Genomic DNA, 27,371 nt, shown 5'->3' with positions numbered 1-27,371 from the left:
GTTTGCAGCAGAGGGATGGGAGAGAGCGGAAGGGGTGATGAAGAGTAGGGAGTAGGAGAAGAAAAGGAGGCAGAAGGTGATGTTTGCAGGCAGCCTGGGCTGGGCCTGATGGCTGCTGCCTCACTTGGTGCCCTGAGAGCAGGAGCTGGAAGTGCTGAGCCCGTTTGAGGGCCTTGGCCCAGAGAGGCGTCCTCAATGCCTGAGATGTGTTCCAGGGAGTGGGTGGTTGGTGTCCGGTTGCTGAGGGCCCTTAGCAGATGTAGCCACCCCTTCTGCCATAGCAGCCCAGGCCTCCCAGCCCATAGCCAAATCCATGGCTGTAGCCAAGGCCGTAGCCAAAGCCACCAAATCCACCAGAGATGGGCTGTCCCTGGGCACTGAGTTCACTACCGACAGCAGCCGAGGAGGTGGATCCGACAGCGGTGTTCTGGGGGAAGGAGGTCATGATGGGTCCCGGCAGGGTGACCAGCACAGGGGAAGGGTTGATGACAACGTGGGAGTCCTGGCATTGCAGGGCACAGGGCTCGTTGCAGCTGTTGGCCAGCGGGGTGGGTCCGCAGGGCTGGCAGCGGTTGTAGCAGGCCATGGGTGTGGTGTGGAGGGTCCCTGGAAGAGAGAGGGGAGTGAGGCAGGTCAGGGGTGTGGGGGTGTGAGGGGCAGTGACGCAGGAGGATGAGGGAGTATGGAGGCTGTTGTGGGGCTTTGGGGAGGCGTGAGGGCTGCTGAGGCTGGGGCTGAGCGTGCTGGAAGAGAGGGGCCAGGGTGGGAGGATCAGGAGGGTCAGGGTCTTGAGGCTCACCTGTTTGTCAGCAGGAGGAGGAGTTGGAGAAGGCTTGAGGAGAAGTGTGTGAAGGACAGAGGTGCTGGGGCCGGCTTTTATGCTGGTCGTGGAGGGGGTGGGACAGCCTTGTCCCATGGCCTTGGGGCAGTTTTCAGGCAGCAGCTCTTGCCTGGCCCAACCTTGCAAGTCATGAGGTAGGAAATGGTTTCCTTCATGCAGTTCTGCAGTTTCATGTCCTGCTCTTGATGCCGTGTCCATCTGACCTTGGCGGCAACTTTAATAAGCTGGTATTTAGGTGGATATGATTGTTCAGTGTGTGTAAGGGAGGACTTAGTAAACAACCAGGGCTCAGGAGAGCCGCGGTGTCATCAGTGAGGTCATAATTTGGCCCTCATGTGCTGTGGTTTGTGGTGGTCTTGTGAATACTGGGCCCCTGTTCTGTGCCTCTTGATGTCCATGAAGCACCCAGGAATGCTGAGGGAGCTGCTGATGTCCTGGAGAGGTCCCTCTGGAAGAGCTTGGAAAGCTCCTGGTTCCTGGGAGTAGTTCCTGATGGATGAAAGAGAGCTCATGGCCTTGTGCCTTGAATGGGATCCAGATAGAGAGGATCTGGAAAACGAGAGGTTGGTTGGGCTGAACTTGTTGCAATGTTTTTGTCCGTTTGTATTTCTCAAATTGACATGTCAATGAACTCTGTCATTTAAAGTGTGTTCCTTGACCTGGTTAGGAAATCCAGTAAGCAAACAACAAATCAGGGCCTGATCCCTTTTTGCTGGGGCTGTGAGGTCAATTCCCTTATTCCGCATTCAGGCCGTAAGGTTTCGTAACTTATATTCTATAAATGCTTGTATTGTGTTCCTCTGAGCAAAACCCAGTGATTACTAACGGACAGTCAGTGTGATCCTCTTACCTCCTCTGTCACGGTTCCGGGGTATCTTTGTAAATTCTGTGATTCCACGTCCTTCTCTTGAGGCCGTGTCCATCTGATCTTGGCGGCAGCTTTTAATTCTTTTAATTGTGAATATTAGGGACCAAATTGTGCTGTCGAAGGTTCATGTCAGGGCAGGCTGAAGACGTGACGTAAACTTAGGATAGGTGGGGTGTCATCATTTAGGTCATCCTGTGGTACTGGTGTGTTGTGGTTTGTGGGTGTGTTGTGAGGAGTTGTCCCCAGTTTCTCTGAGGCCTGACAGGCTGCTCTGGGCTTTGCAGCTGCTCCATGTAGGAGGTGCTGCCCTGTTGCAGTGGGGATTTCTGCAACATGTGTAGGACAGCGAGGCCCGTGGAAAAAATTTGGGACGGATTCTTGGTAGATGTTTTTCAGAGATTTTTATTCTCCAGCCACATGGCCGGCGTCCTGCCGAAGAACTCCGGCAATCACGGGACCAGCAGGGTCTTCCCCCAGCAGGGAAAAACAAAACAATCAATGGGGAACAGGATTGACCAGGGAGTGGGGAAACCCTGTAGGTCATGCTTCTACTTCAGGGTCCCCTCGTGCAGGACCACATGGCAGGGAGGAGGAATCCCAACACTTCACCCTTTTGTTTTAACTGAAAGAGATGTAAAACATAACATTGAAAACAACTGGATAAACATAAGATAACAAGAAGAGTTTCATAAGGAAACAAGCAACCCTCCTGAGTCTCTAAATGTCCAAATAGATTTTTTCTCTGGAGCATCTTAGGGCTGGCAGAAGGGAGACAGGACTCTCTGAGCGTGCTTTGTGGGGAAACTGAGGGAGGAGAGGGTTTCTTCTATTTGTACCTGTTGGAACGCTAAACAACAATAGTTAATTCTTCCCACCCCCCCTTTCATCCCCCACTCGGCATTGGAAAGGGATTTTTGGGAGAGCAATTGGTAAAGGTAGGGTTTTATGAGGGGAAACCATGGGTGGAAAAATGGATTGTGAATACACTGGCGATAAAAGGATATAGGATAAAAGGGAAAGGTAGGATTGGGAGAGGGAGACTGTATGGGCTGCTTTTAATGGGGATATTGTCTGACATGACTACGATTTGCAGCATATATACTGCCTTTTACAGAAACACCACTAGGCCCGGTAACATTTGCTGCTTGCAGGCCTTTCCTTCCTTGAATAATCCTGAACTCTATCACTTCTCCGTCTCCTAAGCTTGGGATATATTTTTTGGGGTTATTCTTCATAATGGCAGTACAACGAACGAATACGTCTTCCTTGTTGCCACATCTTATTATAAAACCATAATTTTGTTTGTCATGATACCATTTTACTATTCCTAAAACCTTAGCTACGACGATTTTTTTCTTTTTTCCGTGTTGGTGCTGTTTTCTGTCTTGCTGTGTTCTTGCTTTCACTTTCGCTTTTGCTCGCTCCTGCATTGGGGCCGTCGGGGCCGCTTGTGCCTGTGCGCTCTCACCGTGGGGTTTTGACTTTTTGGGGCCACGTGGGCCGGGTGGGGCTGTGCTGCTCAGCTCCTTACACACAGCTGGTGCCACCACTTCTGGTCACAGCTGTGCTGTGCCTGCCTGGTGCCATGCCAACGTTTTGGCCAGGCCCCTGTGCGGTGGCCCCGCCGTGCCCTGCAAATGGCTCTGTCGTGGCGTGAGCCTGGGCTTTTCGTGGCTCTGCTCTGCCGCCATCACCGCTGGCCACCGCCTGCACGTCGCCCCTCTTGGCCGGATGTTCACGGGGCTCGCTCCACCACACGTGGCGTGGGGCCAGGCGGCCAATGCCGGGTCGCGCCGCTCCCGCCACGCCTGGTTCCACTGCCAACACCACGGCTCGCGCCGCTCTGCCCACGTACAGGAACTGTCTTGCTGCTGCTCGCAGAGCACTCGACGCACGTGGCCTCAGTCTCGTGGTCCCTGAGGCACGTTTACCTTTGGAAGGACGCAGATGATATTGTTCAACAGTCTCTGTAATTAAGTAATATTCACGGAAATATTCTTCCATAGGCATATATTTTGACTCAGAAATTAACTGTGTCCAAACATTCTTCCCAAAGTCTTTGGTAAGAATCAAGTCCCAAGAAATGTAGAAAAAGTTTTGAAACAACCGTGCAAGGAAGTGTGTCAGTTCTTTTGGAGCTTGAATTAAGCTAAAATTTACATATCATTGTTCAAGAATCTTTTCAAGTTTAAGATAAATGTCCCGATGGAGCTCGGAGAGCCTCGAGTTTGTCCACAGTTCCTCCATAGTTTATGGAACAGCAAAACAAAAGCAAGAAGAGAGATCCAGAAAGTTTCTTCACTCACGAATTTTTGGGGATCTTCAAAATCTTGATTGTTTCACAGTTGCTGACTCCAGAGAATGGTTATGCCTGCAATCCATACCATTTGTTGCAGCGGGGATTTCTGCAACATGTGTAGGACAGTGAGGCCCGTGGAAAAAATTCGGGACTGATTTTTGATAGATGTTTTAGAGATCTTTGTTCTCCAGCTGGATGGCCGGCGTCCTGCGGAAGAACTCCGGCAATCACGAGACCAGCAGGGTCCTTCCCTGTGCAGGGGAACACAAAACAACCAATGGGGAACGAGTTTGACCAGGGAGTAGGGAAACCCCGTGCCTCTACCTGAGGGTCCCCCTTCCCCAAGACTCCAGGCCATGGGGGAGGAACCCCAACATTGCCCCTTCCATTGCATTCCCTCCTTCCTCTCATTTCTCCCATCTGGCAAAGCCTGATATGAAACCTTGTCTTTCACACTGGTTGTGCTCTTTGGGTTTCTCAGTTCCCCTCTTGATTTGAAGGTTTTGATATCCAGGGCATTTTGGGTCTTTACTTGCACTGAGGTGTGATGTCACTTCTCTGGGCGAGGTCTGATTGTCAGAAAGAGGATTTGGAGGTGTCCCGATGTTCTTGGAGGTGAGCATTGCACGGTCCTTGACAACCCAAGCAAGTTGGAGTTGGGTCAGTGCCCAAAGTGGCCTGAAGTGTCTGAAGGACTGGCCCTAAAGGCTTGTGGTCAGTGTCCCAAAGTCCAGATAGCAGCAAGGCTGCAGTGCTGTAGCCCAGGAGTTGAATCCACTGGGCCAACACTGAAAACCTGACGGGTTCTGGACATTTGCTGGACTTCAGCAAGGGCAGCTTCCAAGGGCTATTTCTTGAGGGGGAGTCATCCCAGGTAGGAAGGAATGTCTGGGTGTCACTTGGAACAATTGTTTTCTTCTCTGAAAAAGCCTTTGTGGTTCTGGGTTAGAAGAAATGGGGCAGGAGGTGTCCCTGTATCATTGTGGGAACAGGGAGGCCAAGTCTTCAGGTCAGGATTGGGAAAAATGTTACGACCAAGCAGGGAGAGGTGACTCTTGCTGTATGTTTAGCAGTGGTGAGGTCCCATGTGAGGGGTTGTGGGCAGTCCTGGGCTCCCCAGTGTGGAAATGAAGTTGATTTAGTGAATCAAGACCATTTCAGGGCCAGCAATAGGCCCTGAAAAGGGGCTGGAGGAGCTTTCCTAGAGGAGAGACTGTGAGAGCTGGGACTCCCATGTCCGTGGGGTGGACAGAAGGGTGTCATCAGTGTGTTCAAATCTCTGATGGCAGGGAATGAAGTTGAGGGAGCACGGCTGTTCTCAGCAGTGCACATGTGGCAGACAAGAGGCCTTGGGCCCAACAGATGTAATTATATGGGAAAAAGAAGGCAAGAATTTTTCCATGTGCGGTTGGTTCCAGAGTGGAAGAGGTGGTGGAGACTGTGCCGGGAGACCAAAACATGAACTGTCCAAGGTCCTGGAAATTCTGCTCTTGCTCATCTTGCTTGAGCAGAAGGGAATGAAGCACTTGCATTCCAGAGTTCCTGCCCAAATGGAAGGTTTTATGAGTGTTTGTTTGGAGGGCTTGAGAATCCTGCTGGGAAGAGAGTTTGTCAAGTGTGGGGTGGTGGAGAGAGACTTTGCCAGAGCCATGAGCAGGAGAGAACTGTTGTGTCAAAGCCTTTGGTGTAGCAGGTGTTGGGCTTGAATAATGTTATGGAAGGTTCTGCCCCTTCTCTGCCTCCCGTGCCAGTCTTGGTTGTTACTGGTGGTGACAGATTTCCTAGAGAAAAGTGTTTGTGCCCCTTTTCCTTTCACCAATGTCCTGTTGAGCCCAGGCACTGTGATGGATGATGATGTGAGACCATTGGAATTCAAAAAGCAAGAGGAGGCATTTCAGGCTTTGATGCAGAAAAACTTTATTGAGGCGTAAGAATGAAGAGAAAGGAGAAAGAAGTAGAAGGGATTGAGTGTGAGGTGCGAGTAGGGCGAGGATCAGCCGAGGTGCTTTGCTTGCAGGAGCTGTTGCCAGAGCACCGAGCTGGTGATGCCAAGGGTCCTTAGCAGATGTAGCCACCCCTTCTGCCATAACAGCCCAGGCCTCCCAGCCCATAGCCAAATCCACGGCCATAGCCAAGGCCATAGCCAAAGCCACCAAATCCACCAGAGATGGGCTGTCCCTGGGCACTGAGTTCACTACCGACAGCAGCCGAGGAGGTGGATCCGACAGCGGTGTTCTGGGGGAAGGAGGTCATGATGGGTCCTGGCAGGGTGACCTGCACAGGGGAAGGCTGGATGACAACACGGGAGTCCTGGCATTGCAGGGCACAGGGCTCGTTGCAGCTGTTGGCCAGCGGGGTGGGTCCGCAGGGTCGGCAGAGGTCGTAGCAGGCCATGGGTGTGGTGTGGATGGTCCCTGAAAGAGAGTGAGCGTGAGGCTGGGAGGGGGTGAGGGGCTGTGTATCAGGAGAGGAGGGAGTGTGGAGGCTGTTGTGGGGCTGTGGGGAGGCATGAGGGCTGCTGAGGCTGGGGCTGAGGGTGCTGGAAGAGAGGGGCCTGGGGTGGTAGGATCAGGAGGGTCAGGGGCTTGAGACTCACCTGGTTGTCAGCAGGAGCAGGAGGAGAAGGCTTGAGGAGAAGTGTGTGAGGGAGAGAGGCACTGGGCCGGCTTTTATGCTGGTTGTGCAGGGGTGGGACAGTCTTGTCCTGTGGCCTTGGGGCATTTTTCAGGCAGCAGCTCTTGCCTGGCCCAGCCTGGTGAGTCCTGAGGTGGTGAGTGTTTTCCTTCCTGAAATTCTGCAGTTTCATGTCCTTTCCTTGCGGCTGTGTCCATCTGACCTTGGCGGCACCTCTGAATTGCCAGAATTAGAGACCAGCGTGTGGTTGTTGATGGTGCGCGTCAGGGCACGTAGAAGATGCAGGCAAAGCTGAGGAGAATTGTGGTGTCATCCGAGGTCACTCCATGGCATATTGAGAACATGTCCTATTTGCATCCTTGCCTTCTGCCTGAAAGAACTCCCAGCTCTCTCAGCTTCTCCCTGTTTTAAAGACAGTCCAGACCACAACCCTCTGGGCTCAGTCCTTCAGACCCTTCTCAGGCCACTACAATGGACACCTTGACTTGCCTGCATTGTTGAGGATCGTGCAATACTCGCCTCCAAAAGCCCTGGGCAATTTCCAAATCCTCTTTCAGACAATCAGACATTGCCCAGAGAACTGATCTCACTCCTCAACACTCAGCCCAAGTCAAGATGCAAAAGACCTTGAATACTGAAACCTTACAGACAAGATGGAAACAAAGACACCCCCAGAGCACAAGCAATGGTAAAGGCGATGCCTCCAGTCAGGCTTTGCCAGCTGGGAAGATTGCATGGAGACAGGAAATGGGATGGAAGGGACAACACCATCTACTTGCAAGAGCTGCAAAGGCCAGAGCAGGCTGTCAGGGCTGTGAGAGACTGGGGGCAATTTGTCACAACACAGCCTCAAACCACGGCAACCCGGTGCCACAGGGTGACCTCAGTGATGACACCGCACTTCTGCAAAGCTTTGGTCACCCTGTGCCCAAATTTGATTATCTTGTGCCTGAGACCAGAATTTGGTCTCTAAAATGCACATATAAGGGCTGCCGCCAAGATGAGATGGACACAGGCTCAAGAGAAGAGCATGGAATCTCAGAATTCCACAAAGAAATGCCTGAATAATGGCAGAGGAGGAAAGAGGCGATTGTTGAGCATGCATTAGTAATTACTGGTTCTTTGCTAAGATGAGCATAATACTAAGACTTATATCCTTCAAGTTATGAATCCTTATGGCTTGAATGCGGAATACATGGATTGATGTCAGAGACCAGCCTGGGAACAAAGGGAACGGCCCAATTTGTTGTTTATTTCTAAGATTACTTAATGCGGTCAAGAAATACACTTTAAATTACATCCTACGTTTGTTGTGTAAATTTCAGAAATCCAAGTTGGCCATAACAATGCAACGAGTTCAGCCTGAACAGCCTCTCTTTTTCCAGATCCTCTCCCTTGATTCTATTCAAGACACGAGGGCATAAGCTCTCATTCATCCATCAGCAAGTGCTCCCAAGCACTGGGACCTTTACAAGCTGTTGCACAGTGACCTCCCCAGGACATCAGCAGCTCCCTCAGCATTCCTGGGTGCCACACAATGACTGATGGACATGCAGTGGCACAGAAGAGGAGCCCAGTCTTCAGAAGACATCCACAAACCAGAGCACATGAGTGCCACAAAATGACCTTAATTATGACATTGCAGGTCTTCTGGGCTCTGGCTGTTCATTCAGCCCTCCCTGGCACACGTTGAGCAATCAAATCCACCCAAATATCAACTTCTTAAAGTTGCCGCCCAGGTCCGATGGACACAGCCTCAGGGGCAGGACATAGAATTGCAGTATTACGTGAATGAAAACATTCCCCAGCTCGTGACTTGCAAGGTTGGGCCACACATGAGCTGCTGCCTGCAAAATGCCCCAAGGCCATGGGACAAGGCTGTCCTGCCCCTCCAGGACCAGCATAAAAACCGACCCAGCGCCTCTCTCCCTCACACACTTCTCCTCGCACCTTCTCCTCCTTCTCCTGCTGACAACCAGGTGAGTCTCAAGTCCCTGATTCTCCTGAACCTGCATCCCTGGCACCTGTCTTCCAGCACCCTCAGCCCCAGCCTCAGCAGCCCTCACGCCTCCCCACAGCCCCACAACAGCCTCCACACTCCCTCATCCTCCTGCGTCACTGCCCCTCCCACCCCCACACCCCTGACCTGCCTCACTCCCCTCTCTCTTCCAGGGACCCTCCACACCACACCCATGGCCTGCTACAACCGCTGCCAGCCCTGCGGACCCACCCCGCTGGCCAACAGCTGCAACGAGCCCTGTGCCCTGCAATGCCAGGACTCCCACGTTGTCATCAACCCTTCCCCCATGCTGATCACCCTGCCGGGACCCATCATGACCTCCTTCCCCCAGAACACCGCCGTCGGATCCACCTCCTCGGCTGCTGTCGGTAGTGAACTCAGTGCCCAGGGACAGCCCATCTCTGGTGGATTTGGTGGCTTTGGCTATGGCCTTGGCTATGGCCGTGGATTTGGCTATGGCCTGGAAGGCCTGGGCTGCTATGGCAGAAGGGGTGGCTACATCTGCTAAGGACCCTTGGCACCACCCCTGACACCAACCACCCACTCCCTGGAACACATCTCAGGCATTGAGGCCGCCTCTCTGGGCCGAGGCTCTCAAATGTGCTCAGCGCTTCCAGCTCCTGCTCTCAGGGCACCAAGCAAGACAGCAGGGAAGGGGTCTTCCCGGTCTGCCTGCAAACATGGCCCATTTGTGTTCACCTCTTCTCCCACTCCTTGCTCTGCATCACCCTTTGGCTCAGTCCAGTCTCCTCTGCTGCAAACCCCTTCTCCCAAGCCAGAGACCATTGGGTACCTCCTTTGGGTTGCTCCCACTGTGAGGCAGGAAGGCCTTGATGCTCTGGCCAAACCTCCAAGCAAAGCTCCTCAGCAGATGGTCACTCTACTTGCACCTCAGACCAGCTCTCTTCCACTGGCTTCTCGGGACTTTTCGCTCTTCTACCTCAATAAAGTTTTCCTGCATTGCAGCCTCAGATGAGTCCTTTTTCTTTCTTGTCCCAAGCCTCTTCCAATCTTACTCAGCACTAAGCCAGGGTTGTAGAGGCCACTGGGGTGCGTGAAAAAGTGTACCAAGAACTCTCTTAGGTATTATTTCTTCAGTTCCACTACCCACTGCCACAGTCTGTTCTTCCATTTCATCACACAAACCCTTCAGCTATTGAAACATAGACCTGGATACACTAATGCAGGTCCATCTCTGCCTCTGGCACAATCTTGTCAGGGCAAGTGTGTTCCATTTGTCTGGACACAGGTTGCTCCTGACCCTCATCATCTTCTGAGCCCATTCTCAGCTCTGCTTGAACATGTCTTCACTGTTTTCAGTTCCCAGAGCTGGACACACAACTTCAGTCTCCCCAGCTTGGAGCAGAGGAGCAGAATTCCCCCTTCAACTGCTGCCCCACCTGCTGTGGGGATGAGCCCAGGACACAGGGGGTTTTCTGTTTGGCATATTCATATGGCGGGCCATGTGCAGTTCTTTATCCACCAACACCCCATGTGCTCCTCCTTGGGCTCGATCCCCTCATCACTGAGCCTGTATCCTGCAGGTTTGGCATTGCTCCAATCCAGGTGCAGCAGATTCTGCCCCTCTGCTCTGCTCTGGTGATACTGGAGAACTCTGTTTATCTCTGGCTTGGTGGGAATTAGGAAGACAAGACTCTGCTGGAGGATATCCAGAGAACAGCCTTGAGGATGATCCAGGGCGGAAGGTTTGGGACAGCCGTTGCCCATGACATTGGGGCATTTTTCACGTTAGCTGGCCTTGCCTGGCACAGCCTGGTGAGTCATGAGCTTGGGAGTGTTTTGCCCCCCAGAACTCTGCAATTCCATGTCCTTCTCTTGAAGCTGTGCCCATCTTACCGTGGCAGCAGCTTTGTTGAGTTGGTATTGGTTCCAGCATGGGTGGATGAGGGAAGAGGGAGCAGTATCCTGTGCCTGGACTTCTTCAAGTCCTTTATTCCTGTTCCAGACAACATCCTTGTCTGTAACGTGGAGCGATGTGGATATTAGTAGGGCTATTTGGGGGATAAGGAATGGTCAGGATGGTCTCACTCAAAGAGTTGTGGTGAATGGCTCCATGTCCCTGTGCAGAGAACAGGGATGAGTGGTGACCATCAGAGACTCCCTGGGATCATTATAATTTTGCATCATTGTCAGAGATCTGGATGCTGGGATTGAGTGGGATGATCAGAAAAACCATGGAGCACAGCAAGCTGAGCGGTGTGGTTGGTTGTCTGGAGGGAAGGGATGACATCCAGAGGGGCTGGAACAGGCTGGGGATGTGAGATATTGTCAGTCTCATGAAGCTGAACGAGGCCAGGTGCAAGCAGCTGCATCTGGTTTGGAACAATGCCAAACATGGCTGTAGGCTGGACAATGAGGGGGTTGAGAGCAGCCCAGAGGAGAAAGACTTGGGGTGTTGGTGGATGAAGAACTGGACATGCCCAGCCAGGTGAATGCACTGACCAGAAACTCCCTATGTCCTGGGCACATGCCCATGGTGTGGGCATCTGGTGAGAGGGGGTTTCTGCTCCTCTGCTCTGCTCTGGGTAGACTGGAGATGTGAGTTCAACTCTGAGATGTGAAAATCGGGAAGACATGGAGCTGCTCAAGTGGATTTATTGATGGGCCTGGAAGATGCTGAGGGTCTGGAGCAACTGGTGTCCAGTCAAAATGAACACACCTCCCCATGAGAGGCTTGTGTCAGAGTCAAGGACAGACCTGCATGAGTGTGTCCAGGCCTGTGTTGAAGCAACCGAAGTGCTTCTGTGTGATGCACAGTGTGCCAATGTGTCCTAGTGGGTAGTGGACCTGCAGAAGCGATTCCTAAGATAGGTGTTGCTGCAATTTGCACCCTCCACAAATGGCTTGTGGAAACATGGATTTGTGCCAAGTGTGGTTGGCACACCTTTGTCAGGAAGAAGTTAAAGGAGACGTCTCAGGTTGCAAGGCAAGAGAATTTTATTGAGGAAAAAGAACAGTGAAAGGTCACGAGCAGCATCCACTGGAAGGGAGCTGGTGTGAGGTGCAATCAGGGCGACCGTCAGCTGAAGCGCTTTGCTTGCAGTAGGTTTGGCCAGAGCATCAAGGCCTTCCTGCCCTGGAGTGGGAAGAGGCCAGCAGAGGTGCCCAATGGTGTCTGGCTTGGGAGAAGGGGTTTGCAGCAGAGGGATGGGAGAGAGCGGAAGGGGTGATGAAGAGTAGGGAGTAGGAGAAGAAAAGGAGGCAGAAGGTGATGTTTGCAGGCAGCCTGGGCTGGGCCTGATGGCTGCTGCCTCACTTGGTGCCCTGAGAGCAGGAGCTGGAAGTGCTGAGCCCGTTTGAGGGCCTTGGCCCAGAGAGGCGTCCTCAATGCCTGAGATGTGTTCCAGGGAGTGGGTGGTTGGTGTCCGGTTGCTGAGGGCCCTTAGCAGATGTAGCCACCCCTTCTGCCATAGCAGCCCAGGCCTCCCAGCCCATAGCCAAATCCATGGCTGTAGCCAAGGCCGTAGCCAAAGCCACCAAATCCACCAGAGATGGGCTGTCCCTGGGCACTGAGTTCACTACCAACAGCAGCCGAGGAGGTGGATCCGACAGCGGTGTTCTGGGGGAAGGAGGTCATGATGGGTCCTGGCAGGGTGACCAGCACAGGGGAAGGGTTGATGACAACGTGGGAGTCCTGGCATTGCAGGGCACAGGGCTCGTTGCAGCTGTTGGCCAGCGGGGTGGGTCCGCAGGGCTGGCAGCGGTTGTAGCAGGCCATGGGTGTGGTGTGGAGGGTCCCTGGAAGACAGAGGGGAGTGAGGCAGGGCAGGGGTGTGGGGGTGTGAGGGGCAGTGACGCAGGAGGATGAGGGAGTGTGGAGGCTGTTGTGGGGCTTTGGGGAGGCGTGAGGGCTGCTGAGGCTGGGGCTGAGCGTGCTGGAAGAGAGGGGCCAGGGTGGGAGGATCAGGAGGGTCAGGGGCTTGAGACTCACCTGTTTGTCAGCAGGAGGAGGAGTTGGAGAAGGCTTGAGGAGAAGTGTGTGAAGGACAGAGGTGCTGGGGCCGGCTTTTATGCTGGTCGTGGAGGGGGTGGGACAGCCTTGTCCCATGGCCTTGGGGCAGTTTTCAGGCAGCAGCTCTTGCCTGGCCCAACCTTGCAAGTCATGAGGTAGGAAATGGTTTCCTTCATGCAGTTCTGCAGTTTCATGTCCTGCTCTTGATGCCGTGTCCATCTGACCTTGGCGGCAACTTTAATAAGCTGGTATTTAGGTGGATATGATTGTTCAGTGTGTGTAAGGGAGGACTTAGTAAACAACCAGGGCTCAGGAGAGCTGCGGTGTCATCAGTGAGGTCATAATTTGGCCCTCATGTGCTGTGGTTTGTGGTGGTCTTGTGAAGACTGGGCCCCTGTTCTGTGCCTCTTGATGTCCATGAAGCACCCAGGAATGCTGAGGGAGCTGCTGATGTCCTGGAGAGGTCCCTCTGGAAGAGCTTGGAAAGCTCCTGGTTCCTGGGAGTAGTTCCTGATGGATGAAAGAGAGCTCATGGCCTTGTGCCTTGAATGGGATCCAGATAGAGAGGATCTGGAAAACGAGAGGTTGGTTGGGCTGAACTTGTTGCAATGTTTTTGTCCGTTTGTATTTCTCAAATTGACATGTCAATGAACTCTGTCATTTAAAGTGTGTTCCTTGACCTGGTTAGGAAATCCAGTAAGCAAACAACAAATCAGGGCCTGATCCCTTTTTGCTGGGGCTGTGAGGTCAATTCCCTTATTCCGCATTCAGGCCGTAAGGTTTCGTAACTTATATTCTATAAATGCTTGTATTGTGTTCCTCTGAGCAAAACCCAGTGATTACTAATGGACAGTCAGTGTGATCCTCTTACCTCCTCTGTCACGGTTCCGGGGTATCTTTGTAAATTCTGTGATTCCACGTCCTTCTCTTGAGGCCGTGTCCATCTGATCTTGGCGGCAGCTTTTAATTCTTTTAATTGTGAATATTAGGGACCAAATTGTGCTGTCGAAGGTTCATGTCAGGGCAGGCTGAAGACGTGACGTAAACTTAGGATAGGTGGGGTGTCATCATTTAGGTCATCCTGTGGTACTGGTGTGTTGTGGTTTGTGGGTGTGTTGTGAGGAGTTGTCCCCAGTTTCTCTGAGGCCTGACAGGCTGCTCTGGGCTTTGCAGCTGCTCCATGTAGGAGGTGCTGCCCTGTTGCAGTGGGGATTTCTGCAACATGTGTAGGACAGCGAGGCCCGTGGAAAAAATTTGGGACGGATTCTTGGTCGATGTTTTTCAGAGATTTTTATTCTCCAGCCACATGGCCGGCGTCCTGCCGAAGAACTCCGGCAATCACGGGACCAGCAGGGTCTTCCCCCAGCAGGGAAAAACAAAACAATCAATGGGGAACAGGATTGACCAGGGAGTGGGGAAACCCTGTAGGTCATGCTTCTACTTCAGGGTCCCCTCGTGCAGGACCACATGGCAGGGAGGAGGAATCCCAACACTTCACCCTTTTGTTTTAACTGAAAGAGATGTAAAACATAACATTGAAAACAACTGGATAAACATAAGATAACAAGAAGAGTTTCATAAGGAAACAAGCAACCCTCCTGAGTCTCTAAATGTCCAAATAGATTTTTTCTCTGGAGCATCTTAGGGCTGGCAGAAGGGAGACAGGACTCTCTGAGCGTGCTTTGTGGGGAAACTGAGGGAGGAGAGGGTTTCTTCTATTTGTACCTGTTGGAACGCTAAACAACAATAATTAATTCTTCCCACCCCCCCTTTCATCCCCCACTCGGCATTGGAAAGGGATTTTTGGGAGAACAATTGGTAAAGGTAGGGTTTTATGAGGGGAAACCATGGGTGGAAAAATGGATTGTGAATACACTGGCGATAAAAGGATATAGGATAAAAGGGAAAGGTAGGATTAGGAGAGGGAGACTGTATGGGCTGCTTTTAATGGGGATATTGTCTGACATGACTACGATTTGCAGCATATATACTGCCTTTTACAGAAACACCACTAGGCCCGGTAACATTTGCTGCTTGCAGGCCTTTCCTTCCTTGAATAATCCTGAACTCTATCACTTCTCCGTCTCCTAAGCTTGGGATATATTTTTTGGGGTTATTCTTCATAATGGCAGTACAACAAACGAATACGTCTTCCTTGTTGCCACATCTTATTATAAAACCATAATTTTGTTTGTCATGATACCATTTTACTATTCCTAAAACCTTAGCTACGACGATTTTTTTCTTTTTTCCGTGTTGGTGCTGTTTTCTGTCTTGCTGTGTTCTTGCTTTCACTTTCGCTTTTGCTCGCTCCTGCATTGGGGCCGTCGGGGCCGCTCGTGCCTGTGCGCTCTCACCGTGGGGTTTTGACTTTTTGGGGCCACGTGGGCCGGGTGGGGCTGTGCTGCTCAGCTCCTTACACACAGCTGGTGCCACCACTTCTGGTCACAGCTGTGCTGTGCCTGCCTGGTGCCATGCCAACGTTTTGGCCAGGCCCCTGTGCGGTGGCCCCGCCGTGCCCTGCAAATGGCTCTGTCGTGGCGTGAGCCTGGGCTTTTCGTGGCTCTGCTCTGCCGCCATCACCGCTGGCCACCGCCTGCACGTCGCCCCTCTTGGCCGGATGTTCACGGGGCTCGCTCAACCACACGCAGCGTGGGGCCAGGCGGCCAATGCCGGGTCGCGCCGCTCCCGCCACGCCTGGTTCCACTGCCAACACCACGGCTCACGCCGCTCTGCCCACGTACAGGAACTGTCTTGCTGCTGCTCGCAGAGCACTCGACGCACGTGGCCTCAGTCTCGTGGTCCCTGAGGCACGTTTACCTTTGGAAGGACGCAGATGATATTGTTCAACAGTCTCTGTAATTAAGTAATATTCACGGAAATATTCTTCCATAGGCATATATTTTGACTCAGAAATTAACTGTGTCCAAACATTCTTCCCAAAGTCTTTGGTAAGAATCAAGTCCCAAGAAATGTAGAAAAAGTTTTGAAACAACCGTGCAAGGAAGTGTGTCAGTTCTTTTGGAGCTTGAATTAAGCTAAAATTTACATATCATTGTTCAAGAATCTTTTCAAGTTTAAGATAAATGTCCCGATGGAGCTCGGAGAGCCTCGAGTTTGTCCACAGTTCCTCCATAGTTTATGGAACAGCAAAACAAAAGCAAGAAGAGAGATCCAGAAAGTTTCTTCACTCACGAATTTTTGGGGATCTTCAAAATCTTGATTGTTTCACAGTTGCTGACTCCAGAGAATGGTTATGCCTGCAATCCATACCATTTGTTGCAGCGGGGATTTCTGCAACATGTGTAGGACAGTGAGGCCCGTGGAAAAAATTCGGGACTGATTTTTGATAGATGTTTTAGAGATCTTTGTTCTCCAGCTGGATGGCCGGCATCCTGCGGAAGAACTCCGGCAATCACGAGACCAGCAGGGTCCTTCCCTGTGCAGGGGAACACAAAACAACCAATGGGGAACGAGTTTGACCAGGGAGTAGGGAAACCCCGTGCCTCTACCTGAGGGTCCCCCTTCCCCAAGACTCCAGGCCATGGGGGAGGAACCCCAACATTGCCCCTTCCATTGCATTCCCTCCTTCCTCTCATTTCTCCCATCTGGCAAAGCCTGATATGAAACCTTGTCTTTCACACTGGTTGTGCTCTTTGGGTTTCTCAGTTCCCCTCTTGATTTGAAGGTTTTGATATCCAGGGCATTTTGGGTCTTTACTTGCACTGAGGTGTGATGTCACTTCTCTGGGCGAGGTCTGATTGTCAGAAAGAGGATTTGGAGGTGTCCCGATGTTCTTGGAGGTGAGCATTGCACGGTCCTTGACAACCCAAGCAAGTTGGAGTTGGGTCAGTGCCCAAAGTGGCCTGAAGTGTCTGAAGGACTGGCCCTAAAGGCTTGTGGTCAGTGTCCCAAAGTCCAGATAGCAGCAAGGCTGCAGTGCTGTAGCCCAGGAGTTGAATCCACTGGGCCAACACTGAAAACCTGACGGGTTCTGGACATTTGCTGGACTTCAGCAAGGGCAGCTTCCAAGGGCTATTTCTTGAGGGGGAGTCATCCCAGGTAGGAAGGAATGTCTGGGTGTCACTTGGAACAATTGTTTTCTTCTCTGAAAAAGCCTTTGTGGTTCTGGGTTAGAAGAAATGGGGCAGGAGGTGTCCCTGTATCATTGTGGGAACAGGGAGGCCAAGTCTTCAGGTCAGGATTGGGAAAAATGTTACGACCAAGCAGGGAGAGGTGACTCTTGCTGTATGTTTAGCAGTGGTGAGGTCCCATGTGAGGGGTTGTGGGCAGTCCTGGGCTCCCCAGTGTGGAAATGAAGTTGATTTAGTGAATCAAGACCATTTCAGGGCCAGCAATAGGCCCTGAAAAGGGGCTGGAGGAGCTTTCCTAGAGGAGAGACTGTGAGAGCTGGGACTCCCATGTCCCGTGGGGTGGACAGAAGGGTGTCATCAGTGTGTTCAAATCTCTGATGGCAGGGAATGAAGTTGAGGGAGCACGGCTGTTCTCAGCAGTGCACATGTGGCAGACAAGAGGCCTTGGGCCCAACAGATGTAATTATATGGGAAAAAGAAGGCAAGAATTTTTCCGTGTGCGGTTGGTTCCAGAGTGGAAGAGGTGGTGGAGACTGTGCCGGGAGACCAAAACATGAACTGTCCAAGGTCCTGGAAATTCTGCTCTTGCTCATCTTGCTTGAGCAGAAGGGAATGAAGCACTTGCATTCCAGAGTTCCTGCCCAAATGGAAGGTTTTATGAGTGTTTGTTTGGAGGGCTTGAGAATCCTGCTGGGAAGAGAGTTTGTCAAGTGTGGGGTGGTGGAGAGAGACTTTGCCAGAGCCATGAGCAGGAGAGAACTGTTGTGTCAAAGCCTTTGGTGTAGCAGGTGTTGGGCTTGAATAATGTTATGGAAGGTTCTGCCCCTTCTCTGCCTCCCGTGCCAGTCTTGGTTGTTACTGGTGGTGACAGATTTCCTAGAGAAAAGTGTTTGTGCCCCTTTTCCTTTCACCAATGTCCTGTTGAGCCCAGGCACTGTGATGGATGATGATGTGAGACCATTGGAATTCAAAAAGCAAGAGGAGGCATTTCAGGCTTTGATGCAGAAAAACTTTATTGAGGCGTAAGAATGAAGAGAAAGGAGAAAGAAGTAGAAGGGATTGAGTGTGAGGTGCGAGTAGGGCGAGGATCAGCCGAGGTGCTTTGCTTGCAGGAGCTGTTGCCAGAGCACCGAGCTGGTGATGCCAAGGGTCCTTAGCAGATGTAGCCACCCCTTCTGCCATAACAGCCCAGGCCTCCCAGCCCATAGCCAAATCCACGGCCATAGCCAAGGCCATAGCCAAAGCCACCAAATCCACCAGAGATGGGCTGTCCCTGGGCACTGAGTTCACTACCGACAGCAGCCGAGGAGGTGGATCCGACAGCGGTGTTCTGGGGGAAGGAGGTCATGATGGGTCCTGGCAGGGTGACCTGCACAGGGGAAGGCTGGATGACAACACGGGAGTCCTGGCATTGCAGGGCACAGGGCTCGTTGCAGCTGTTGGCCAGCGGGGTGGGTCCGCAGGGTCGGCAGAGGTCGTAGCAGGCCATGGGTGTGGTGTGGATGGTCCCTGAAAGAGAGTGAGCGTGAGGCTGGGAGGGGGTGAGGGGCTGTGTATCAGGAGAGGAGGGAGTGTGGAGGCTGTTGTGGGGCTGTGGGGAGGCATGAGGGCTGCTGAGGCTGGGGCTGAGGGTGCTGGAAGAGAGGGGCCAGGGTGGTAGGATCAGGAGGGTCAGGGGCTTGAGACTCACCTGGTTGTCAGCAGGAGCAGGAGGAGAAGGCTTGAGGAGAAGTGTGTGAGGGAGAGAGGCACTGGGCCGGCTTTTATGCTGGTTGTGCAGGGGTGGGACAGTCTTGTCCTGTGGCCTTGGGGCATTTTTCAGGCAGCAGCTCTTGCCTGGCCCAGCCTGGTGAGTCCTGAGGTGGTGAGTGTTTTCCTTCCTGAAATTCTGCAGTTTCATGTCCTTTCCTTGCGGCTGTGTCCATCTGACCTTGGCGGCACCTCTGAATTGCCAGAATTAAAGACCAGCGTGTGGTTGTTGATGGTGCGCGTCAGGGCACGTAGAAGATGCAGGCAAAGCTGAGGAGAATTGTGGTGTCATCCGAGGTCACTCCATGGCATATTGAGAACATGTCCTATTTGCATCCTTGCCTTCTGCCTGAAAGAACTCCCAGCTCTCTCAGCTTCTCCCTGTTTCAAGGACAGTCCAGACCACAACCCTCTGGGCTCAGTCCTTCAGACCCTTCTCAGGCCACTACAATGGACACCTTGACTTGCCTGCGTTGTTGAGGATTGTGCAATACTCGCCTCCAAAAGCCCTGGGCAATTTCCAAATCCTCTTTCAGACAATCAGACATTGCCCAGAGAACTGATCTCACTCCTCAACACTCAGCCCAAGTCAAGATGCAAAAGACCTTGAATACTGAAACCTTACAGACAAGATGGAAACAAAGACACCCCCAGAGCACAAGCAATGGTAAAGGCGATGCCTCCAGTCAGGCTTTGCCAGCTGGGAAGATTGCATGGAGACAGGAAATGGGATGGAAGGGACAACACCATCTACTTGCAAGAGCTGCAAAGGCCAGAGCAGGCTGTCAGGGCTGTGAGAGACTGGGGGCAATTTGTCACAACACAGCCTCAAACCACGGCAACCCGGTGCCACAGGGTGACCTCAGTGATGACACCGCACTTCTGCAAAGCTTTGGTCACCCTGTGCCCAAATTTGATTATCTTGTGCCTGAGACCAGAATTTGGTCTCTAAAATGCACATATAAGGGCTGCCGCCAAGATGAGATGGACACAGGCTCAAGAGAAGAGCATGGAATCTCAGAATTCCACAAAGAAATGCCTGAATAATGGCAGAGGAGGAAAGGGGAGATTGTTGAGCATGTATTAGTAATTACTGGTTCTTTGCTAAGATGAGCATAATACTAAGACTTATATCCTTCAAGTTATGAATCCTTATGGCTTGAATGCGGAATACATGGATTGATGTCAGAGACCAGCCTGGGAACAAAGGGAACGGCCCAATTTGTTGTTTATTTCTAAGATTACTTAATGAGGTCAAGAAATACACTTTAAATTACATCCTATGTTTGTTGTGTAAATTTCAGAAATCCAAGTTGGCCATAACAATGCAACGAGTTCAGCCTGAACAGCCTCTCTTTTTCCAGATCCTCTCCCTTGATTCTATTCAAGACACGAGGGCATAAGCTCTCATTCATCCATCAGCAAGTGCTCCCAAGCACTGGGACCTTTACAAGCTGTTGCACAGTGACCTCCCCAGGACATCAGCAGCTCCCTCAGCATTCCTGGGTGCCACACAATGACTGATGGACATGCAGTGGCACAGAAGAGGAGCCCAGTCTTCAGAAGACATCCACAAACCAGAGCACATGAGTGCCACAAAATGACCTTAATTATGACATTGCAGGTCTTCTGGGCTCTGGCTGTTCATTCAGCCCTCCCTGGCACACGTTGAGCAATCAAATCCACCCAAATATCAACTTCTTAAAGTTGCCGCCCAGGTCCGATGGACACAGCCTCAGGGGCAGGACATAGAATTGCAGTATTACATGAATGAAAACATTCCCCAGCTCGTGACTTGCAAGGTTGGGCCACACATGAGCTGCTGCCTGCAAAATGCCCCAAGGCCATGGGACTAGGCTGTCCTGCCCCTCCAGGACCAGCATAAAAACCGACCCAGCGCCTCTCTCCCTCACACCCTTCTCCTCAGGCCTTCTCCTCCTTCTCCTGCTGACAACCAGGTGAGTCTCAAGTCCCTGATTCTCCTGAACCTGCATCCCTGGCACCTGTCTTCCAGCACCCTCAGCCCCAGCCTCAGCAGCCCTCACGCCTCCCCAAAGCCCCACAACAGCCTCCACACTCCCTCATCCTCCTGCGTCACTGCCCCTCCCACCCCCACACCCCTGACCTGCCTCACTCCCCTCTCTCTTCCAGGGACCCTCCACACCACACCCATGGCCTGCTACAACCGCTGCCAGCCCTGCGGACCCACCCCGCTGGCCAACAGCTGCAACGAGCCCTGTGCCCTGCAATGCCAGGACTCCCGTGTTGTCATCCAGCCTTCCCCTGTGCAGGTCACCCTGCCAGGACCCATCATGACCTCCTTCCCCCAGAACACCGCCGTCGGATCCACCTCCTCGGCTGCTGTTGGTAGTGAACTCAGTGCCCAGGGACAGCCCATCTCGGGTGGATTTGGTGGATTTGGCTATGGCCTTGGCTATGGTCGTGGATTTGGCTATGGGCTGGGAGGCCTGGGCTGCTATGGCAGAAGGGGTGGCTACATCTGCTAAGGACCCTTGGCACCACCCCTGACACCAACCACCCACTCCCTGGAACACATCTCAGGCATTGAGGCCGCTTCTCTGGGACAAGGCTCTCAAACGGGCTCAGTGCTTCCAGCTCCTGCTCTCAGGCCACCAAGCAAGGCAGCAGGGAAGAGGTCTTCCCGGTCTGCCTGCAAACATGGCCCATTTGTGTTCACCTCTTCTCCCACTCCTTGCTCTGCATCACCCTTTGGCTCAGTCCAGTCTCCTCTGCTGCAAACCCCTTCTCCCAAGCCAGAGACCATTGGGTACCTCCTTTGGGTTGCTCCCACTGTGAGGCAGGAAGGCCTTGATGCTCTGGCCAAACCTCCAAGCAAAGCTCCTCAGCAGATGGTCACTCTACTTGCACCTCAGACCAGCTCTCTTCCACTGGCTTCTCGGGACTTTTCGCTCTTCTACCTCAATAAAGTTTTCCTGCATTGCAGCCTCAGATGAGTCCTTTTTCTTTCTTGTCCCAAGCCTCTTCCAATCTTACTCAGCACTAAGCCAGGGTTGTAGAGGCCACTGGGGTGCGTGAAAAAGTGTACCAAGAACTCTCTTAGGTATTATTTCTTCAGTTCCACTACCCACAGCCACAGTCTGTTCTTCCATTTCATCACACAAACCCTTCAGCTATTGAAACATAGACCTGGATACACTAATGCAGGTCCATCTCTGCCTCTGGCACAATCTTGTCAGGGCAAGTGTGTTCCATTTGTCTGGACACAGGTTGCTCCTGACCCTCATCATCTTCTGAGCCCATTCTCAGCTCTGCTTGAACATGTCTTCACTGTTTTCAGTTCCCAGAGCTGGACACACAACTTCAGTCTCCCCAGCTTGGAGCAGAGGAGCAGAATTCCCCCTTCAACTGCTGCCCCACCTGCTGTGGGGATGAGCCCAGGACACAGGGGGTTTTCTGTTTGGCATATTCATATGGCGGGCCATGTGCAGTTCTTTATCCACCAACACCCCATGTGCTCCTCCTTGGGCTCGATCCCCTCATCACTGAGCCTGTATCCTGCAGGTTTGGCATTGCTCCAATCCAGGTGCAGCAGATTCTGCCCCTCTGCTCTGCTCTGGTGATACTGGAGAACTCTGTTTATCTCTGGCTTGGTGGGAATTAGGAAGACAAGACTCTGCTGGAGGATATCCAGAGAACAGCCTTGAGGATGATCCAGGGCGGAAGGTTTGGGACAGCCGTTGCCCATGACATTGGGGCATTTTTCACGTTAGCTGCCCTTGCCTGGCACAGCCTGGTGAGTCATGAGCTTGGGAGTGTTTTGCCCCCCAGAACTCTGCAATTCCATGTCCTTCTCTTGAAGCTGTGCCCATCTTACCGTGGCAGCAGCTTTGTTGAGTTGGTATTGGTTCCAGCACGGGTGGATGAGGGAAGAGGGAGCAGTATCCTGTGCCTGGACTTCTTCAAGTCCTTTATTCCTGTTCCAGACAACATCCTTGTCTGTAACGTGGAGCGATGTGGATATTAGTAGGGCTATTTGGGGGATAAGGAATGGTCAGGATGGTCTCACTCAAAGAGTTGTGGTGAATGGCTCCATGTCCCTGTGCGGAGAACAGGGATGAGTGGTGACCATCAGAGACTCCCTGGGATCATTATAATTTTGCATCATTGTCAGAGATCTGGATGCTGGGATTGAGTGGGATGATCAGAAAAACCATGGAGCACAGCAAGCTGAGCGGTGTGGTTGGTTGTCTGGAGGGAAGGGATGACATCCAGAGGGGCTGGAACAGGCTGGGGATGTGGGATATTGTCAGTCTCATGAAGCTGAACGAGGCCAGGTGCAAGCAGCTGCATCTGGTTTGGAACAATGCCAAACATGGCTGTAGGCTGGACAATGAGGGGGTTGAGAGCAGCCCAGAGGAGAAAGACTTGGGGTGTTGGTGGATGAAGAACTGGACATGCCCAGCCAGGTGAATGCACTGACCAGAAACTCCCTGTGTCCTGGGCACATGCCCATGGTGTGGGCATCTGGTGAGAGGGGGTTTCTGCTCCTCTGCTCTGCTCTGGGTAGACTGGAGATGTGAGTTCAACTCTGACATGTGAAAATAAGGAAGACATGGAGCTGCTCAAGTGGATTTATTGATGGGCCTGGAAGATGCTGAGGGTCTGGAGCAACTGGTGTCCAGTCAAAATGAACACACCTCCCCATGAGAGGCTTGTGTCAGAGTCAAGGACAGACCTGCATGAGTGTGTCCAGGCCTGTGTTGAAGCAACTGAAGTGCTTCTATGTGATGCACAGAGTGTGCCAATGTGTCCTAGTGGGTAGTGGACCTGCAGAAGCGATTCCTAAGATAGGTGTTGCTGCAATTTGCACCCTCCACAAATGGCTTGTGGAAACATGGATTTGTGCCAAGTGTGGTTGGCACACCTTTGTCAGGAAGAAGTTAAAGGAGACGTCTCAGGTTGCAAGGCAAGAGAATTTTATTGAGGAAAAAGAACAGTGAAAGGTCATGAGCAGCATCCACTGGAAGGGAGCTGGTGTGAGGTGCAATCAGGGCGACCGTCAGCCGAAGCGCTTTGCTTGCAGTAGGTTTGGCCAGAGCATCAAGGCCTTCCTGCCCTGGAGTGGGAAGAGGCCAGCAGAGGTGCCCAATGGTGTCTGGCTTGGGAGAAGGGGTTTGCAGCAGAGGGATGGGAGAGAGCGGAAGGGGTGATGAAGAGTAGGGAGTAGGAGAAGAAAAGGAGGCAGATGGTGATGTTTGCAGGCAGCCTGGGCTGGGCCTGATGGCTGCTGCCTCACTTGGTGCCCTGAGAGCAGGAGCTGGAAGTGCTGAGCCTGTTTGAGAGCCTTGGCCCAGAGAGGCGGCCTCAATGCCTGAGATGTGTTCCAGGGAGTGGATGGCTGGTGTCAGGGTGGTGCCAAGGGTCCTTAGCAGATGTAGCCACCCCTTCTGCCATAGCAGCCCAGGCCTTCCAGGCCATAGCCAAATCCACGGCCATAGCCAAGGCCATAGCCAAAGCCACCAAATCCACCAGAGATGGGCTGTCCCTGGGCACTGAGTTCACTACCGACAGCAGCCGAGGAGGTGGATCCGACGGCGGTGTTCTGGGGGAAGGAGGTCATGATGGGTCCTGGCAGGGTGACCAGCACAGGGGAAGGCTGGATGACAACACGGGAGTCCTGGCATTGCAGGGCACAGGGCTCGTTGCAGCTGTTGGCCAGCGGGGTGGGTCCGCAGGGTCGGCAGAGGTCGTAGCAGGCCATGGGTGTGGTGTGGAGGGTTCTCTGGAAGAGAGGGGGTTTAAGCAGGGCCGTGGGGGTTGAAGAGGTATTGTGGAGGCTGTTGTGGGGCTGTGGGGAGGTGTGAGGGCTCCTGAGGCTGGGGCCAAATGTGCTGGAAGAGAGGGGCCAAGGGGAATGGAGCAGGAGGATCAGGGTCTTGAGACTCACCTTGTTGGCAGGAGCAGAAGGAGAAGGTGTGAGAAGTGTGTGAGGGAGAGAGGCACTGGGCAGGCTTTTATGCTGGTTGTGGAGGGGCGGGACAGTCTTGTCCAATGGCCTTGGGGCATTTTTTAGGCTGCAGCTCTTGCCTGGCCCAGCCTTACATGACGTCTTGAGTTGAGGAGTGTTTTCCTTCATGCAGTTGTGCAATTCCACGTCCTGCTCTTGAGGCCATGTCCATCTGACCTTGGCGGCAGCTTTCATGAGCTGGTGTTTGGGAGGATTGGATTGTTCAGTGTGTGTGTCAGGGAGGGCTGAATAAACAACCAGAGCCCTGGAGATTTGCAATGTCATCAGTGATGTCATTTTGTGTCACTGGTGTACTGTGCTTTGTGCGTGCCCTGTGAAGACTGGACTCCTCTTCTGTGCCACTGCATGTCCATCAGTCATTGTGGTGCACCCAGAAATGTTGAGGGAGCTGTGGATGTCCTGGGGGGTCACTGTGCAACAGCTTGCAAAGGTCCTGGTGTCTGGGAGCACTTCCTGATTTATGAATGAGCGCTCATGCCCTTGTGGCTTAAATGGGATCACAAGATCTGGTAAATGAAAGGCTTTTCAGGCTGAACATGTTCCATTTTATGGTCCACTTGGATTTCTCACATTTTAATTTCAACATACTTGTACATGTAAAGTGTTTTCCTTGACCTCCTTCAGAAATCCAATAACAAACAACAAACCGGGCCTGATCCCTTTGTTCCCAGGCTGGTTTGTGGCGTCAATTCCCTTGTTCGGCATTTAAGCCATCAGCTTTCATAATGATTTATATCCTGTAAATTGTAATATTGTGCTCCTGTGAGCAAAACCCAGTAATTACTAACGGATGGTCAGTGTGCTCCCTTTTCTCTCTCTCTGTCATGATGTGGGCATGTCTTTATGGAATTCCATGGTTCCATGAACTTCTCTTGAGGCCCTGTCCTTCTGACCTTGGCGGCATCTTTTACGTGTGCGTTGGTATTCGGGAGGGTTTGCATGGAAGCTGAGTGTCAGGGAGGGCTGAATAAACAACCAACGCATTGGAGAGGTGGGGTTGTCATCAGCAAGGTGTGCTCTGGTTTGTGGGTGTGTTGCGAAGAGAGGCCCCATTCCCTCCCAGCCCTGTCAGGCTGCTCTGGGATTTGCAGCTGTGTGGAGCTGTTTCCCCTTCCCTCACATTCTATGCCTTCCAAACTTACTCCCACCCAGCAAAGCCTTATACTAGACCTGACCTTTCTCTGTTAACTGTGCTGTGTGGGTGTCTTAGTGTCCCTCTTGATTTTAAGCTTTTGATATCCAGGGCCTTTGGTGTCTTCACTTGGGATGATTGCCAAGGGCTGAGGCCACTTGGATTGTCAGAAAGAGGATTTGGACATTGCCCAGGACTGTTGGAGGTGAGCACTGCATGATCCTCAACAACCTGGCAAGTCCAGGTTGTGTCAGTGCCCAGCCTGATGGCCTGAGAAAGGTCTGAAGAACTGGGCCCAGAGACTTGTGGTCAGTGTCCCAAAAGTCCAGATGGCAGCAAGACTCCAGTGCTGTAGTGCAGGATCTGGATCCACTGGGCCAACCCTGAAAACATGATGGGTCCTGGAAATCTGCTGGAGCTCAGCAAGGGCAGCTGCCAAGGGCTGTTTCTTGGGAGAAAGGAGGAAGTCATGCCAAGTAGGAAGGAACATCTGGGTATCGTTTGGAGCAATTGTTTTCTTCTCCAAAAAAGCCTTTGTCATTATGGCTGAGAAGAAATGGAACAGAAGGTGTCCCTGTACCCCTGTGGGGAAAGAGATACCGAGATTCAAGGGCAGGATTTGGAAAAGTGTTGTGATGAGGCAGTGGGAGGTGACTCTTCGTGTCTGCTCAGCACTGGTGAGGTCCCATGTGAGGTGTTTAGGGCAGTTCTGGGCTCCCCGGTGAGACCAGTGCCCCAGGGCCACCCAGATACAAAAGGGGCTGGAAGATGTTTCCTAGATGAGGATCTGAGAGAGCTGTGGCTCCCAGGGGACAAGGGTGGACAGGATAGTGTCATCAGTGTGTGCAAATCCCTGATGGCAGGGATTGAAGTTGAGGGAGCCTGGCTGTTCTCAGCAGTGCACACATGCAGGGCAAGAGAGCAAGGGCACTAGTGAGAAGAGATGGAATTCCATGGGCAAGGAATCTTTCATTCAAAGACAAGAATCTTTCATTGTGAGGGTGGCTGCAGAGTGGAAGAGGTGGTGGAGTCTCTGTCTTGGGAGATGAAAACATGAACTTTCCGTGGTGCTGGAAATGCTGCTCCTGTTGGTCTTGCTGGAGCAGGGGTGTTGAAGCACTTGCAGTCCAGAGTTCCTGGCCAAGTGATTGAAGTTGTTTCTCTCTTTGCTGGAAGGTTTCAAGAGTCCTGGTGGGAAGAGAGTTTGTCAAGTGTGTGCCTACATGGAGTGCCTTTTGCAGTTTAGTTCCCAGGAGAGAATTGTTGTGTCAAAGCCTTTGGTGTAGCAGTTGAGGGGTGTGACATGTTCCTGGAGATGTCCCCTCATGTGCTTCCTATGCCAGACTTTGTTATTAGTTGTTTTGCCAAGTATGTGAGGGAAAGTGTTGCTGTCCTGTTCCACGTAACCCCAGTGGCCTGTTGAGCTCAGGAATGTGCTGTGTGAGGATGCGAGACCATTGGAAACCAAAAAGATAAGGAGGCGTCCCAAGTTTGATGCAGGGAAACTTTATTGATGTGAGAGCATGAGAAGTCAGGTGAAAGAAGTGGAAATAATCTGTTGTGAGGTGCGAGTAGGGCGACCATCAGCTGAGGTGCTTTGCTTGCAGGAGCTGTTGCCAGAGCACCGAGCTGGTGGTGTCAGGGGTGGTGCCAAGGACCCTTACCAGATGTAGCCACCCCTTCTGCCATAGCAGCCCAGGCCTCTCAGCCCATAGCCATAGCCAAGGCCATAGCCAAAGCCACCAAATCCA

At 52.3% G+C, this 27,371-nt stretch overlaps 6 protein-coding genes across 6 annotated transcripts; 2 read left to right on the top strand and 4 right to left on the bottom strand.

The window, feature by feature from the left end:
• Nucleotides 1-250: 250 nt before the first annotated feature.
• Nucleotides 251-6,641, bottom strand: LOC125317373 (feather beta keratin-like). The gene is made up of 3 exons (XM_048287147.1): nucleotides 6,605-6,641; nucleotides 6,116-6,422; nucleotides 251-317 (listed from the first exon to the last, which is right to left on the bottom strand). The coding sequence occupies exons 2-3, from the start codon at nucleotides 6,400-6,402 to the stop codon at nucleotides 251-253; spliced, it is 354 nt and encodes a 117-aa protein (XP_048143104.1). The 5' UTR covers nucleotides 6,403-6,422; nucleotides 6,605-6,641.
• Nucleotides 6,642-8,834: 2,193 nt separating this feature from the next.
• LOC125317371 (feather beta keratin-like) lies at nucleotides 8,835-9,627 on the top strand. Its single transcript, XM_048287146.1, has one exon. The coding sequence runs from the start codon at nucleotides 8,835-8,837 to the stop codon at nucleotides 9,168-9,170; it is 336 nt and encodes a 111-aa protein (XP_048143103.1). The 3' UTR covers nucleotides 9,171-9,627.
• Nucleotides 9,628-12,065: 2,438 nt separating this feature from the next.
• On the bottom strand, nucleotides 12,066-12,401 carry LOC125317370 (feather beta keratin-like). The gene has a single exon (XM_048287145.1). It carries the CDS (start codon nucleotides 12,399-12,401, stop codon nucleotides 12,066-12,068), a length of 336 nt encoding a protein of 111 aa, XP_048143102.1.
• Nucleotides 12,402-17,723: 5,322 nt separating this feature from the next.
• Nucleotides 17,724-18,236, bottom strand: LOC125317058 (feather beta keratin-like). The gene has a single exon (XM_048286661.1). The coding sequence runs from the start codon at nucleotides 18,216-18,218 to the stop codon at nucleotides 17,883-17,885; it is 336 nt and encodes a 111-aa protein (XP_048142618.1). The 5' UTR covers nucleotides 18,219-18,236; the 3' UTR covers nucleotides 17,724-17,882.
• Nucleotides 18,237-20,649: 2,413 nt separating this feature from the next.
• On the top strand, nucleotides 20,650-21,442 carry LOC125317040 (feather beta keratin-like). Its single transcript, XM_048286639.1, has one exon. The coding sequence runs from the start codon at nucleotides 20,650-20,652 to the stop codon at nucleotides 20,983-20,985; it is 336 nt and encodes a 111-aa protein (XP_048142596.1). The 3' UTR covers nucleotides 20,986-21,442.
• Nucleotides 21,443-23,876: 2,434 nt separating this feature from the next.
• On the bottom strand, nucleotides 23,877-24,432 carry LOC125317030 (feather beta keratin-like). The gene is made up of 2 exons (XM_048286624.1): nucleotides 24,408-24,432; nucleotides 23,877-24,242 (listed from the first exon to the last, which is right to left on the bottom strand). Exon 2 carries the CDS (start codon nucleotides 24,219-24,221, stop codon nucleotides 23,886-23,888), a length of 336 nt encoding a protein of 111 aa, XP_048142581.1. The 5' UTR covers nucleotides 24,222-24,242; nucleotides 24,408-24,432; the 3' UTR covers nucleotides 23,877-23,885.
• Between the last annotated feature and the right edge of the window lie 2,939 nt (nucleotides 24,433-27,371).

The sequence above is a fragment of the Corvus hawaiiensis genome, chromosome 26, assembly GCF_020740725.1.
Source record: "Corvus hawaiiensis isolate bCorHaw1 chromosome 26, bCorHaw1.pri.cur, whole genome shotgun sequence".
NCBI classification, from domain to species: Eukaryota; Metazoa; Chordata; class Aves; order Passeriformes; family Corvidae; genus Corvus; species Corvus hawaiiensis.
The sequence above is the reverse complement of the archived record's forward strand: the minus strand, read 5'-3'. Positions and strand labels throughout refer to the sequence as shown.

Excerpts from the sequence above, each read along its gene's own strand:
- LOC125317373 (XM_048287147.1), bottom strand. The coding sequence starts at position 6,402 with ATGGCCTGCTACGACCTCTGCCGACCCTGCGGACCCACCCCGCTGGCC. Across the intron at positions 318-6,115 it reads GGCCGTGGATTTGGCTATGG|CCATGGATTTGGCTATGGGC; the intron begins GCTGGGAGGCCT and ends CCTTGGCTACAG.
- LOC125317371 (XM_048287146.1), top strand. The coding sequence starts at position 8,835 with ATGGCCTGCTACAACCGCTGCCAGCCCTGCGGACCCACCCCGCTGGCC.
- LOC125317370 (XM_048287145.1), bottom strand. The coding sequence starts at position 12,401 with ATGGCCTGCTACAACCGCTGCCAGCCCTGCGGACCCACCCCGCTGGCC.
- LOC125317058 (XM_048286661.1), bottom strand. The coding sequence starts at position 18,218 with ATGGCCTGCTACGACCTCTGCCGACCCTGCGGACCCACCCCGCTGGCC.
- LOC125317040 (XM_048286639.1), top strand. The coding sequence starts at position 20,650 with ATGGCCTGCTACAACCGCTGCCAGCCCTGCGGACCCACCCCGCTGGCC.
- LOC125317030 (XM_048286624.1), bottom strand. The coding sequence starts at position 24,221 with ATGGCCTGCTACGACCTCTGCCGACCCTGCGGACCCACCCCGCTGGCC.